General features: G+C 45.3%; 1 protein-coding gene across 1 annotated transcript; it reads left to right on the top strand.

The window, feature by feature from the left end:
- Positions 1–8,858: 8,858 nt before the first annotated feature.
- On the top strand, positions 8,859–14,066 carry LOC119388089 (zinc transporter ZIP1). The gene is made up of 4 exons (XM_037655717.2): positions 8,859–9,253; positions 9,569–9,774; positions 10,618–10,819; positions 11,294–14,066. The coding sequence occupies exons 2-4, from the start codon at positions 9,653–9,655 to the stop codon at positions 11,957–11,959; spliced, it is 990 nt and encodes a 329-aa protein (XP_037511645.1). The 5' UTR covers positions 8,859–9,253; positions 9,569–9,652; the 3' UTR covers positions 11,960–14,066.
- Positions 14,067–16,373: the final 2,307 nt, after the last annotated feature.

Here is a 16,373-nt window from a genome sequence, read left to right as displayed (position 1 = left end):
GGACCGGAGACCGGCATTGATGGCTCCTGAAAAATCAGCAAAAAAAATCTACCGCAGATAAAGAACCAAAGGTGATAAGTGTGGCCAAACCCCTCTCACAGGACGTGCAATCGAAGGCTCGAACCGCTGACTGAGCGCAAGCCGTCGCTGGCTTGCGCTCGATGATCGATCGTCTCACGACCAGCACGCGGACGAGCACGCGGACTTCTACCTCGTTTGTGAGAGGCTATCATGCGACTGTGTCTATTATGCGACTGTCCAGATAATATATATGACGATGATGATGATTCCTTAATACTGTGGGCCCGCACCAGCTATGGCGGATGGGACACGAACCAGGCGGTATTCTGAGAAAAAAAAAAGATATGTAGTACTTGAGTTCTTTACCCCTTCCTCTCCCTTTTTCTTCTTTTTTTTTTCTTCTTGTTTTTCTTCTCGTGACCTCTTCAATACAGTTAGCATTCTTCGGGTACTTCGCACGCTCTTCAATATTTGTCCGGATCTTACCGTTTTCCTTTCTCACCATCTTGGGTCAATCCATGCATGGGTATGTGCCACTGCATGCCGCTCTACTTCTCAGCTTGACTTGCTGTCCAATGGATTGTCGAATACGCTTACAACCTTAGAAAAGGGCGGAAGACGCAGTGGAAAGCAAGGGTCTAGGTCAGTGGTTCTCAAATGGGGATCCGCCATAGGCGTGCGCACAGGGGGGCACACCTAATCACCTAAGAGAGGGGGCGCAAAATCTGCCCCGTACATTGACCCTTCTAGTCACCTAAGAGGAAGGGGGGGGGGCGCAAAATCTGCCCCATACATTGACTTAGTAGGGTGGGGGGGCACTGCGATGAACCTCCCCCCCCCCTGATGGGGAACCCTGCGCACGCCTATGGGGTCCGCGAAACCCATCTTGGAAAACAAAGTTTTCTAGAGTTTTCGGAGCCCCGCCACGGTGGTCTAGTGGTTATGGCACTCGACTGCTCACCCGAAGGTCGCGGGATCGAATCCCGACCACGGCGGCTGCATTTTCGATGGAGGCGAAAATGTTTCAGGCCCGTGTACTTAGATTTAGGTGCACGTTAAAGAACCCCAGGTGGTCGAAATTTCCGGAGCCCTCCACTACGGCGTCTCTCATAATCATATCGTAGTTTTGGGACGTTAAACCCCGATATTATTATCTGGAGTTTTTGGACGCACACTATGTCCGGTGACAGCTGCTCCTTCTGACTTCTGGTATGCTTCACCGCATAACGGCATTGTATTGTGGCGGAGCTCAGTTATACTTCCCCTTCTTTATGAGATGGCTGCAAAGCTTTTGTTGCAATTTTCTACAACATATGCACGCGATCATAGTTTTTATAGACAGGTTGAATGTGGCTGCAGGTCGCACAACTTATTGAGAAGCTGTTGAGATTGAATTAGCGTTGCACTTTAGTTTGACCTTTCTTCGCCAGGGAGAAATAAAAGGCACCTGTTTCACGCTCCATGTTGTGTTAATTTGTGACCTACCCCCCCCCCCCCCCTTTTTTTTTCTCACTGCAAGGGGTCCCTCATCTGTTCCACCGGTCTACAAGGGGTCCCGAAACATCCATGGCTGAGAACCAGTCCTCTAGATGTTTTGCGAGGCAGCTACACGTGTTCAAAGAAGGACGCCCCTATTTATATGCGTAAACACATGTACTACATAGACCCAGGGTGCCCTGCCAATAATCACAGCGAAACTCTATTCATCCAATAAACACCTAGTGGAAGTACTCAGTGTATCGCCACCTCCAATTCAGAAGCACAGTCCTTTCGAAGCTACCACCCAATAAGCGTCCCGGCACAACAGAAGATGTGGGCCACTCCCCGCGAACGTAATAAATGGTATGACCCAGCACATCAAAAACGTGCGGCAAGATATATGTGCCCGCCAGAATAGGTCCGAAATGGGGTTTTATGGTTCGTATGGAACTCGTAACTTTATTTCTCTGACGCCAATATGGGCAGCACTGGATATGTGGCACTAGATGAAGTTACTTATACAAATAATCACAACATATTAAATACATCATCATACATGTAGATACTGTCATATGAGCATTTACATGTCATACCATTACCATCGCATCTGCCGGAAAGACGGGCGGTGACTTTCTCCTCTGTTTGAGCCGCGTTTATTGGCTGCGCTCGCACGCTTTCACTCGCACACAGAACATGTGACGCTCGGGGCGATGCTATTGATTTGGACTTTATACGGAACATCACAGCGGCACTGAAGGCGACGGCGAAAATGCGCTGGAAGTGACCTTATAATCGCCATCGCAAGAAAGGCTACCAAAGTAGCTTACTCTAGCCAAAGCATGGAGGACCATGCCCATGTTGCCAGATCACTTCTTGGTGCTGTCCCTAGAAATTTCCTAGCGAGATGTACCTAGCTTAGTCACGTGGCCTTACGCGCGTACGAGACATTCTGGCTTCACAGATCGTGCGATTGAATCACGGAAAAGCGGGCGGCTTGTGTTTGTGCGCGCGCGCATGTGGGTGCACGCTTTCTGCTTTGTTTCTTGGAAAGGAAAGGGCCACTTTCTTTTGACTGAGTGGCGCATGTTTTTAAATTAAAGACAGGGAAGGGGGGATTTAAATGTTGTGATCTTGCGCGCGAAGCAGTTTCATGTACGTACACACGCACGTGCTTGTGTTTCGATTTTCAGATCAGATTAGATAACTTTATTGAGTGCCCTGCGAATTGGTAGGATGGGCCTGGATCCTGCCTAGGCTTCGGCCAAGGTTTGCTGGCCCTTGGCGGCTTGCAGGGGCGTGCCAGGGGGTGGGTGGGGGGTTCAACCCTTCCTCCCCCGAAAGTTTTCAATTTTGCTTGCGTATATATACACGCACACGTAGAAACGCACGCACGAGCATACATAAAGTGTAAATGAACACCCCCCCCCCCCGGAAAAAATTTCTGGCTACGCCCCTGGCGTCTCCCTCGGCTCGCTGGACCGCGGCCTCACGAGATAAATAATGCACTCTGTGAACACGGGCATGGCTGCACAGTGAATCAGATTTTATTTTTGTGTTAACTTTCCTGGCATATCAGCAGGGCCGGATTAACAGTGCTGAGGGCCCGATTCAGAATTTAAATACGAAACTTTCACCTTGATTTTTCTCCTCTCTTGATAAAGCTATGATGGTGAAATTAACGACATTAGAGTTCTTAGAGTACAATTTATCAATCTAAACCGATTCGTTATTTTACTTTAGTGTCCCTTTAAGACGAAAGGGAGAAATACACACGCATAGAAGTGCAGTCTAACTGTCGTATGTGTTTCTTCCATTCGTTTTAACCTCTAGTGCACTTTACCCTAGTGTCAATAGACAACATCTTTCCTCAAAAATGAGGAAGCTCGTTCGGGAAAAATAGATTCCTCTACCTGATTCATTAGTTCGGCAGCGCACGCTTTAGTTGAATGCGCCTGAGCAGTCCCGAAATAGACAGGTGGGTCTTTTTCGGAAACTGTTCGCACATACTTATAAATACGGCAACAATTGTCTGACTATTTTGTGATTTCAAGCAGCAACACAAATTTAAGCTCTCCTAAGGCAGCGTTTCCATACCAACAATGACATTATGTATATTGTATATGCCGACTGATCCCCGGCAAATAATTTAAATGGTTTATTATTCAAATGTTTTCATCATTCTGGGAGCTAAATCTTTTAGAAAATGCAGTGCCTATAGAAAATGAGATCGATGGTGAACTTGCACAAAAATGTTTTTTGATAATACTCTAGAATGAACAGTCATAGATATTTTCAATTAGGCACAGGTCGTTCGGTTTTAAAAATGTAGTACGTTTACATTCTTGCAGGCAATATCCCCTTTTATAAGCGAGGGAAATACATTCCTGCACACGCCTTTTCTGCTATTAAATTGCGGAATAAAGTAGCATTTTTACAAGAATTTTCTACTTCGACACAGTGTAGAAAATAGGTTATGCGTTTCGCAGAAATTCAACCTTTAAGTGGGACGCGTATACGTGTTAACATGTTTGCCCTTTGTATAGACCTTTTAAGAAAAGAAAGAAAGGTGTGTACGTTTCTACAAGCGTTTTCGTGCCTTTTGCCGGGGCATTGTGTTGTTGAGATCTTCATCATTGACTCTCTTAAGAATCTCCGTGTCCACGCTCAGCTGCTAGCAAATCGCTGAGGCGGCTGCCAGTCATCGTTGATCGAAGCCTGTTCTTGATCAATTTCAGCTTGCCAAATGCTCGTTCGCCAGTGCAATTTGTGAGCATTAGGCCCAAAAATGTTCTGACAGCAACACGAACATCTGGGACGGAACTTCAAGCTTTTAACGGATTAGAAGTTTCAGCATGTCTGCCACGTTGCTCAGAAATGAAATAAACTGTTCAAGCTCATCGGGAAATGGAGAAAAAAGGATACTTTTTCACGAGGTCCATTGCCTCCCGGCGCCTCTGCGCTAGGGAAAAGCAGTTCCAATCTGTAATAAGAGGAAACTGCGAGCAGACTTCGATGTAATTAAGCACTCAAACGAGCTGTGAGAGCGTGCTAGGAGATTGTCAATCATGACGAAGAAGGCTGCGCAACTTGGCCAAATGATCTTGCGGCTCTGACGGGCTCGTGCCTTCAGTGCTGTATACTCGGGTAGAATGTTTTTGCTTTCTCTGGGTGCGTGCTTTGTACGAAGCATTGTGCGATGCTTCCTTCGCAAGCTTTTCAATTTCATCGAACCTCTCAATTTAGCCGGATACATAACCACATAACGATTTCATCAGGCATCCTATGACATCCTATGACAGTGTTGGGCTCTAAAGTGCCTTGCTGGTGGCGTTGAAGCGCTGCAAAACTGTATCCCAGAACGAGGCCATCAGCGCGGTTTCCAACATTGTCATTTCCTTCAGCAAAAAAAAAAAAAATTTGCCTCGTGCTTCATTTTCTCTCGTTCACCATGATCTTCGGATAGTTCGATCGAGGCGGATTTGATTTCTTTCAGGGGCGTAGCCAGGGGGGGGGGGTTCAAACCCCTCCCGAAATTTTTCAGTTTTGCTTGCGTATATATACACGCACACATACAAACGCACACACGAACATACATAAAGTAAGGTTGAACACCCCCCCCCCCCCCGAAAAAAATTTCTGGCTACGCCCCTGATTTCTTTAGAACCTGCTACGAGAGCCCTCGTTGAATCCGGTCGCACTGACCACCACGTGTCTGAGATTTGCTATGGGATTACCGCTGTCTCGTTTTGTTTGAAGTGAGGCTGGAGTATAGATGAAGCCCAGCGGTTAGTAGACGCTGCAAAGAAAACGCATAGACGCTGCACAAGCCCGAAAAAACTAACGTTCGCGAAACGAAGGCACGGAATTCTTGCGTAGTTCGGTCGCGTATGCCGCAAGCGCCGTAAAACGTCCTGACCTTGGCCTGCGAAACCCTCGGTCATTAGCTTTGCATGTAAAAATTTGTTCACGCTGGGCAGTAGCCACTGCCGCAAAGAACCACTCGTTCAGAAACTTCCATCACTTCGGCACGTAGGTAAAACGCTCCTGTGAACGGGCGCCCGAAGATTTTTGAGCCTGGAGCACCCGTGGCGATGAAGCACAACATTACCGTTGTCAGTTGAGCCATATTGCGCGACCATGGGGAAAGAAAACTAGCCACCGTACCCCCCTCTGTTATGAGGTTTGGAGTGGCGCTGCTGACTGGAATGGCGGCTCTTCTATTCACATGCTTGCGCACCCATAAAAACTGAAACAAAAGCCACTCTCGAACAAGTGCGTAATAAAACTGTCGGCACGCCTGATTTTTTCGTTGTCTTGCCGTAACTGGCGGTACACATTTCGTATAAATATACGTACTATTCGATTCGATATTCGATATTTTTGGTCGCTATTCGGCACTATTCGATTCGAGGTTGAGTTGAGTTGAGTTGAATAAACTTTATTTGCCCAACGGTTGATATTGTGCCCGGGGCTAGGCTGCCAGGGATCCACCATTCGAGGAACATCTTTCGAGGTCCTCGGTGAAATTTCACTATTCGCACACCCCTCCTTTTTTTCAAATCAGCCTACATGCCGGAGTATATTTGCCAGTCCCATTGCTCGAGTTGTCGTATATGACTGGCCACGACAGACTTGGAAGTATTAACTCGGAGATTTTTCAAGAATTCGAGAGTTGGCTTCGCGAGTAGTAGATAGTAAACAACTTTATTAGGAAAGCCGTCGGTTTCCTAAGCGGAGATGGCTGTCAGGCCGTGCCTGGTTGCCACCTCGTCAGCGCGTTTGATGGCCCGGAGCTGGGCGTCCAGGCTTGTGGTCGTGAGGGTTCTCTCCCAGGCCTCACTTGACGGTGACTGTCCTAGGAGGTCTGGTGGGGGAGGGTCCTTGCTGCATCCCCAGATGATGTGGGCCAGGGTCGCGGTCTGTGTCTTGCAAAGGGTGCAAGTAGATGTGAAGAGGGCTGGGTAGATGTGTTGGTAGATGTACGGGGAAGGGAATGAATGGGTTTGTAGCCGGCGCCAAGTGATTTGTTGAGCTTTGTTTAGTTGCGGGTGCGGGGGTGGTTTGGTTTGCCTTGTTAGCTTGTAGTGCTGCGTGATTTCGTGAAAGGTGAGGAGTGGTTCGTTCGCTTCTCCATCGTGGTCCGAAGTCTGGCCCACCGCTCGGCATACGAGTCCTCGAGCTTGTCGGATTTTCCCTTTTGTGACGGGATTGAATAAAAACCAGAGAAATTAACCGATCTTCAGGCTCATCGTCAGCGACGTAGCGAATGAGTAATGATCACTGTAAGTTGATCCCTGTCACTCTAACCAGGTGTAGAATCAACCGGAAGAGAGAAGTACTTGTCATTTGCAATCTCACAAGTGATTTTTTTCAGTCCCAAGAACTTCAGTTCCAAGAGCTTCCCCCACCTCTTCCACAATGGCTGAGGAACGTTAGGATGTCTGGCTACGTTCAACGTTCCCGAAGTTCTTTATACGGGCAGCAAGAAAGGATCAAACTTATTTTGGGCGAGCATTGTGTTGGGCGAGTGCAACGTTTTTACCTCAGATTGAAGAACTGTGACTTCAGATTTATGCACATATGCAACTAACAGCCTTTTCGAAGCGTTCATTATTGAAATAAATAATCTATGTTTCAACAAGAAGAAAGCAGGAGGCTTGACGTTTTCGAGCCAAACCACGAAGTCTGCCATTTTTTCCAGCCCTCGGGGGGCTCCCTAAGCCCGGAGGGCCCGGTTCATTTGAACCCTTTTAACCAACGTACACCACCTATAGTCTAGGTGATGTTGCTTGAACCCTGAATATAATCCGTCCCTGCGTATGCGCATAGGTCTACGAGTTTGTTTTGGGCGATGAAATTTAACAAATCATCAAAACCAGATAGCATGACATATATTTATATAGGCTGCTGTTCGAGTCTTGTTTTATAGTCCCAGTCGAACCAGTTTTTCCCAAAAGGCAGGTTGGAAAAGCACTAGAGCTTAGTTCCAATATATCGCGCTTTAGAGTGCGGCAATCGAGCTCAGCCACCACGTACGCAATTGAGCATCGAGGCAAAGCCAGCCTCTGACGCTCACGTGGAACGCGGCATACATGCACCAAAAGGCGCGCCGGTACAAAGCAGATTGCTTATTTCCTCATCAGATTAAGCTAGTACAGTTAATAGTTCCCTAACAGGCGAAAATTTTGGGTGGGCAGCCGCCTACAGCAACCAAGGTCATGCAACGTGAGCAATAATGCATATCTAAGGCAGGGATTCCAAATTTAACATGTGTTGCAATTTTGGGAAGAACGGAAAGAGCGGCAAGCGGAGCTGCATATATTTTGATCCCTGCTGTGCCAGCCACACGGGCCAGTACGGAGAGGACATTCTTGACGCTGAAGTTTGTTTGATCAGGACAGCGGTTTGGCACATATATCACTCGATGGCGTGCTGCTTCTGAGATTATGCTCGCTCTCTTGACGTAAAGCCTGCTCAGAGAACTTGTAATTCACAAAAATAAATACCGCGTTTTTATCGTTATTTTAATTTCAAGTTATTTGTATGCAAATAAAAATCATTACTGAACACTTCTTTCCCGTTCCGGAACAGAAACAGAACGGAACTTTTTCGGTGGAACGAAACTAAATCTAAAACGAAAAACATTTCGTTCAACACCCTTCCGCTCACAGCATGGCGTTTAGTTTTTTTCGCATTACGCCACTGTGTAGCGGTGAAGCTTACCAAAGCAAATTCATCATTGTGGAGCGCAATGAAACCGCTATGCGCGCGCCTTCATATTTTGACGCGCACCTCGCTTGTTCCCCGCCATGCTTGCACTGCCCCTCAAATGCAATGCACTATTTCTTTACCATGTTTACATATGCATATGCTGCAAGATCACTGATCTGTTTTAGTCAGCTTTACCGCAGTGTAGCGGTGTTATGCTGCAAAGCATGCGCAGTGTATTACAGTACTGATTGTTGTGCAGTGAAGCCCACCAGCAGAGAAAATCGGCACTGTTGGGCGGGACTTCGTTGTGTTCCTAATAAAAGAAGCGTACACACGTCTCAAATCACGGTACGAGTACCGACACGTCTAATAAATGCGTGGACAGTCCTTCAGATTAAACTGTTTCGACATACCACGAAAACGCTTATTTGAGTCTTAACAATCTCTGTCAATTTAAATGAACACTCGCGAGGTCGCAAAACAAAGGACACACACACACAATCTTAAGACAAGCAGTCAAATGCCTCCAAGTTTCACCAGTTCCGCTTGTTCCCATGGCTTGTTTCACTTGTCGACAGACTAGGGAATTTCTGGGTACACTAAGGCGCTAGTTTTGCTCAGTGACACAGGGTAGCAACCATAATGCATCGGGCGACGTTTGCGTGAATGAGAGGCGAGAAAACACCGTCCGTTCGCCCGTCCCTTGCGTCACGCTGCTAGCATGTTTACGAAATTATTCGTTTTCACCGTTTATCGACCAGCTGTGGTGACATGAACCGTTTCGAAGAATACAAGCCTGCAACGAAGAAGCGACAGCGTTGTTAGTGCGTCTCAGGATGCCATGCGACGATGTGCATCGCTGTTTTTAGTCAGTAACCGCGACTGGCAGCGCGTGAAGAAACGTCTTGTGCTCGGCCTTAACACAAGTTCCATATTGCGGTACAACACAGCTAACAACCAGCCGTGTGCTACTCCTGTCCCAGGCGGCGTGACACATAGAGCATGCTAACGTCGTCATTTGCCGTGAGCTGTACCGCACAGAGTGAGTCATCTGGTTATTTTGTGATGTCCGCACCTCTTGTAGTTATGAGCAAGCGTTTGTGCACTGAGTAAGCGATTCGACGCTCTGCCACTTATGCATGATATTATTTTTTACAATATGATTGAGCCCACCGAGCGTAGACGTAGTGCAAGATTGCACACGGCTCTAATGAATGTAACATTTACAGGTCGCGCGCTTCTGTGACACAGTATGCATTGTTCCCCCGCCGTTTTACCTTAGGCAGTAACGTGTGCACAAACGTGTTGCCGAGACATGTGCGTGGGGCGTTTCATAAGACGTCTTCTTTCACTACAGGTGGTTGGATCTCGCCTCCTGGCTCTAATTAACGCCTCACGCAAGACGTGGTATTGGCTCCCGCCACTAGCTCTCTCAGTTAACATGGAGCTCCGCCCTCTCAAATATCTCATGGTCGCCGTGTTTTTTGTCTTCACGGCGACTCTGGTGTTCCTGCCTCTCAGTCTCTCGGACAAAATTCGTCACGTGCGAGACCCAAGGCGGAGGTGAGTCACAAGACGGGTCGCGCAATGCGCGTGCTCTTGCTCAACTCGTGCGATCGTGTGTTAAGTACGGTTACCGTGCGCCGAGACCACGCGAACTACAGCATATGAGTGTGAGCACTCGCAGAGCGTTGTAAATTTTTTCAGCTTGCACTGATGCTTCTCCGCAAGCGCTTCTACGAAACAAAGCTCGTATTTATGGAAAGAGCCAGATTTTTTAATTAGACTCTCCTTGCACTTGTAACTTTCACGCGTACCTTCAACATGGCTTGAACCATGTTTGTCAGCTCGATCAGATTATGCATCATCCAATGAAGAATGAAGCTAGATAGGACACGTTCTAATATGCTTCATTCCTTTTGCCGTGGCTGAGCACTCTAAAGATACAGCTACTGAAGAGACTGTTTCCAATGTATCAGGTTGGGCTGCTTGCAGTTCTGTTAGCGCCATACAGGAACTATGACATAGTGCTTACTGTTTCACTTGCCTCGTATGAAAAGGTCAGTTATTTGAGAGGATACGTCTTAACATAGTATCACATAGTAACACTGCAAAACTGTACCTTAGTGTGAAGTCTGAGAGTAAATGAGTGAGCAGTTTAGCTGAAAGAATTGCATACATCTGACTTGTGCCACATTCAGTATATGCGTAAACAGAGTGTTCGTTCTGTTGACGGGAATATACTTGGCCAAAGAGAAGACCCCACACATAGTGCTCACATCTGTCCATCTCCCCTTGTTCTGTTGTTTCTTCTCTCAAGTATGTTCATAGGTATTAGACCTACTAGTTAGTTGCAGTGTCAGAAGTGCATACAGCAGCAGCACCTTTCCTTCCCTCTACTTTCAGACATGCCTACCAGACGGTTGTCTCACTAACAAGCTGCTTCGGCGGTGGCGTTTTCCTTGCTACATGTCTACTGCATCTGCTTCCTGAGGCACGCAGCCAGTTTAGTAAAGGCATTGTGAACCATTGGGAAAATGCACCTGACTTCCCGTTTGTCGAGTTTCTCTGCATCGGGGGCCTGCTGCTTGTCCTTGTTATTGAGCAGGTGAGTGACCAAGCCTTGTTTCATTGTTTCTTTACAGCAGCACTGCTCTAATAAAAGTAGGAATGTAAAATGCTTAAATATAGCTAACTGTGTTTTAAGTTTAAACAAGCAAATATTGCGATATTTTATTTATTAATTTATTTGCAGAATTCAATTTACAGCCAGAAGGAGTCGGTGATGGCAAACTTGTCAGAAAGTCCAAGCCAGTGTATGAGGGCACAGCTACTAGCATGCGTGGACTCCGTTGCAAGGAGAGCTTGGCAAACGCACGCCAGAAGGATTTCTTATTATTATAGCTGATTACTTAGTAAGATATGTCTCTATGCTAATTGAAAAGCGTGTGTTTGTGGCTGTAAGCACTGTTAACCAAAGTGGCCCATGATTCAACCTCAACACAGCAAACATGTTGAAAAAAAGTGTGCAATGCCACGCGCACTTCACACGTCTCGTAAGTGATCAAACTGCTTTTTGTAGGTGACACTGTTCTGGAAGGAAACTCATGCTGCAAGGCTCACTTACTCTGCCCCGTCTCCATTCGGCCGGGACACGCCTGTGGTGAACTATGGCAGCCTCCAGCAGTCGGACTCGCATGGCGACGGGCATGTGCGCGGTGTGGCTGATGACATAGAAGATGCAGAGGAGGAAGAGGGTAATATGGAATCCATCCATGGAGACCCCAACTCCCACTCCAGCCTCCGGTCCATAGTGCTCGTGATGTCCCTCTCACTGCACTCAATTTTCGAAGGTATCGCTATAGGCCTACAGCCAAATGTGCAGCTGCTGTTACAGATCCTGGCGGCCGTATCCATACACAAGAGCATCTTGGCCGTTACCTTAGGACTCAACTTGGCGCACAGCCGGCTCGGACACTGCAGCATTGTCACGAGTGCACTCGCCTTTTCACTCATGGCTCCCCTTGGCATGGTGCTTGCCATACTCCTCATGCAAGGTGACTCTGGTGAAGCAGCCCTGTTGAATGGCATTCTTCAAGGCTTGGCATGTGGGACATTCCTCTATGTGACCTTCTTTGAGGTGCTGCCCCACGAAATGAGCCACACGCATAACAGGCTGCCAAAAGTGCTGTGCATGGTAGTGGGTGTTGGTGCCATCACCATGCTGCTCTTGTCTCTTCCTCACTGATCACATATCTTATACTTGCCGTCTGCCGATGATGCTTGTGCTTGCCAAAGCTGTGCCTGTCCTTGCTTGGCTCTTTGCAGGCGACAGTAGTTCCTTTTGTTATGTTGTTTAGACAGAACCTGCGCAGCACATTTGAAAGTGCTGTTTCTATTGATTGGTACTATTCTTAGTGAATGGCCCTGACCTATCGCTGAATGCATAAGCTACTATCAACAAGATATTTGAACTTATGTCAGCTAATATATATGCAACATGAACACAGTGAAGTAAGTGGACCGGAAACTAATGCTGTACTGCATAGTGTGCTACTCTATTCCAAGTTCAGCAATGCGACTGCCTCTGAATTCACATCTCCATTTTAATATTCAGATGCCATGCACATATGTCTTAATAACATGAATATGAATAGTAAGAAGCATTCATCGCCACTTTGAATGTCATGTGCAGGTTATCTCTTATAACCACCATATTAAGATGCCTTTTACAGTTTTCACCCAAGTAAGTCTAGTATGCTGGTAGCATTAGACATCATTTGTGTTGTGAAAAATAGCCATTTCGGACAAAAAAGAAATGTTGATTTTCTCATGTTCTTATTTTTCTTTTCAGTCAGATATTGAGCGAATGTTTATAAATTGTGCATAATATCTCCACATGTCAAAAAGTTGCAGAAAATGTACCAATTATTGCGTATGCCTGTGGTTTCAATCCAGACCAGACAACTTACGATTTGAATCGAGAGTTGATGGAGCATATTTATCGTTTGTATGTACATTCCGTTTCCAGCGTACATGACATACAAGCGCAGCTGTGTTACAATACTGTGTTATGTTTATGTTCTATTCTCCAGTACAACTGTGCAAGCTTGGTTGAGAGGAAAACAGATGGAGCATGTAGCTGTCTTTCAAGGCACATTACTAAAAGCAAGCTTGAAGTTTTAAACAAATGCTATTGTGCCTTGATACTCGAGTATGCGAGGATTGTATATATTCTTTCGGCTGTGATAAAGATGGTAGAGTGATCTATTGAATGTGGTTATGGTAACACAATTGCAGTACTTTGTGCTGTTAAGCGTAATCACGCCCAGTGTCCAATGTTTCTTTTACAATGTGAGAGATGTTTGATGGCCTTTGCAAACAATTTGTTTTTCTATTATGACCACACAGTAATGCCTGCGTATATTCAAAATAGGATTGATGCAGCTAGTTTGGTTTACAGTCGTAATGAATTTTTTTCCCTACACCTTTTGACGTTGCTGTACGAGTGATTGGACCTGGTGCTGAAACCATGTAAAATTCACTTGTTTGTGTGACAACAGCTCCAAGTTCCTGCTTTTTGGGCTTGCATATACACAGTGAAGAGTCAGCAGGTGCAACTAGTCAGCCACACATATGTCACAACCTGCGGGAATCAGTACCTGCATTCCATAGGTAGGAAGGAACTAGTGTACAATAGTCATGGTAGCGGTTGCCTCAACAGCTTTCGTGCAACTGTGCTTTTCCCATTTAATTAGCATTACATACATGGTACATGCAAGATTAACTGCTTTGTGTATATGAAATTTAAAATGATATTGACACTGCCATTCAATGCAGCTAGTTTTAATAGTGGAACCGACAACATTGGTACCTCTAACTTTAAATGTGATTTAATTTCCTGTCACATTCACAGTTACATTGACTGAACAGATTTAAAAATATGCAGTAATGGCACAGTTTCTGGATTTTCTTCTAGTTCCACCATTGCCTGTCCTCATAGCTATCTATGCAGGACAGAGTCTACATCAGAACTTAGATAAAGGTTAAGTTGCTTCGCATGTGCTTATGGCAGGGCTTGTTAAGGACAGTCCTGCGTTCTGCGCAGCTTTTGAGAGCAGCCTTTGTAATAACCAAGTTGAAAAGCGAATCTCATCGGCACAGTTGCTATGCTTAAGCTTTGTTGGCATCTGCAGCTTATTATCTTATCTGCAGTGCTGCTTTCTTAGTCAGTTATGTTAGTTTCTGCTCTTGCACTGCTCCAAGCATGGATTTGTTTTTGATACTGAACATGGTATGCACCTTTTACAATTTATGGGCAGTGTTTTACCAGTGAATAAACAGCTGTTTTTTTTCTTCCTTTCATTGCTCCTGGGTTTTTTTTTTACTCGGCAAGACAAGTGAGTAAGCAGTTATAACGTCCTTTAGTAAATCCCATGAAAAACTATAGCACTGTACAACGCATATATTGAACTATTATGCACTGCCGTGGTCATTATATTGAATGCTGCGCCCCAGAAGATGCACTTTTCCCAATTGTCCAGCTATCACTTCCTACATCTTGGGAAATATAGATGCCGATGAAATAGACCCAACCAGGGGATGGTATGCTGGGCATGTGCCCCCCCACCCCTTCCCCCGATCTTCATCCATGAAAAAACATATCCTGGTTATGCCACTAGAAATGGCTCTAATTTTGATCGATACTGTCAAACGAGGCATTTAACCTGAAGGCAGTCTGATTAAATGTGATGGCCATAGCGGAGAATGAGCAATGTGTGTGTCTCATGATGGCTTGTGCAGTGTTTTGATTATGCTTCACGATGTCAAATTGGTTTCAGTAAGCTTCACCACAACACAGCCATGTAATGCAGTAAATCGTATTGGCAAAAAGAAAAAAAAACTGTGCAGGAAAGTGTATCTGCAGAACAAAGAGTGCATTGCCATCTTGCATAAAGATCACAGTAAGCCACCTGGCACTCGATATTTCACCGAGTGATTCCGGGCATGAGGTGCTAGAGTTGATATGTGTCTGCATAGCCAAGTAGGGGCACACCGGGCATCTGACGCCCACCCAAAATGTGTCAGCCATAATTTACCAATTGAGATTCGACGACACCTGCCATGGCCAGCCAACACTTATGCTCAAGGAAGTGCGCCAGTCAAAGAATTTTAATTCCTAGCTATGCCACCGACAGGCATATACTTTATATATATGATTTCCATGCAACGATATATTGAGGTTCTTTTTTGGCAATCCTTTCACATTCAATATATGCGGGATCAATTGTACTGCGGCGATCATCTAAGCCAAACATGGTGGTTGCTACGTGCCACAAGGAATCGAAAAATTCAGGAAGAGCCCCTCTCTTGGCTTTTCTGGTCCCTTCTTTATGCACCATGATGTCATGCACATAATGTTGTGACAAAAGCTATCATTTGGTCAATCAGTCAATGTGACAGGAGCCAGCTGTGTGTTGCAAGAAGGGAGGCTCGCCCATTATGCGCCAATAGTTCTCTTCCAGAGTTTTTATCAGTTGCCATCGCATGAAGCATGATGATAAATAGACAGTGCAGGACCCATTCTGGTGAGCAGATGCAGCGCATAGCTTTTGCTGCACTCCACAGTGAGAGTAGGCAGCAATGAGGGTGGCAAAGCCAGGAAGAGGATAACAACAACAACTGTTTCATTCTTTTCTTTCTTTTTTTCTTTTTTTTTCAAATTGGAGTTTATCATATGTACATAAACAGGCCTACATTATACAATCCGCATCAGGACACCCCAAGGCAAGAAACTGTCCGATGAACCTCCTATTATTAGTCCATGCATAAGAGTATTAGAACAGCGATAATGGCATGAACAAAAATGAAATATATGATTTAATGGCATTTGCTTCGATATTACAGCATCACTTAAAAAATTTGTGCCACTGTATGGTCTGTAGAGTGGCACAGAGTTGCTACTATACAGCAAATTTTCGGACTCGTGGTTCGGTTCGGACTCGTGGACTGTTAAAGGCTTCGGTACCTCCAAATATGTGGCATGCATCTTGACATGGTCATGCTGCCGCTTTCAGAAGAGACATCCCAAAAGTACTGTCCATCAATAATCAAAGACAACCATTGGTGATTGAAAGCACATATGTATATGCCCGAAAACATACTATATAGCAAATCAGTAGAGATGGGCGAATATTCGGGCGTTTGGAATATTCGAATTTAAGTATTCGAATTCATTTCGATACGAATTTAGATTATTCAAAATTTCGAAGTATTCGAAATGAACAAATATATGTATGTTTGACCGCACATAACCCCCTGTAAAGATGGTTTCACTGCAGCGTCTGGTTGCTATGCCGTGAAACCACCTATCTAGAAGAAATCTGCACTGCTGCGAAGCCACACTTCAAGGTTAAGTGTACATATTTTTTTTAGTTTAAAAGCGTGTTATATGGGTTTATATGCGCTAAGTACAGTAATTTTTAAATTGTACCCTATTGTACCACTTATAGCTTGCACCCTACTGCTATTCAAATTTTGATACTATTCAGGGTTTCTTCCACTTAATTTCAAAACAAAAAAGTGACATTCACTCATACCTAGTTCAAATTCTTATGACGAAAATGCTCATTTTTCTTAATAATATGTGGTGAGTACTATAC

Source organism: Rhipicephalus sanguineus, chromosome 3 (genome assembly GCF_013339695.2).
Source record: "Rhipicephalus sanguineus isolate Rsan-2018 chromosome 3, BIME_Rsan_1.4, whole genome shotgun sequence".
Classification (NCBI taxonomy): domain Eukaryota; kingdom Metazoa; phylum Arthropoda; class Arachnida; order Ixodida; family Ixodidae; genus Rhipicephalus; species Rhipicephalus sanguineus.
This window is presented reverse-complemented; position numbering and strand designations above follow the sequence as displayed.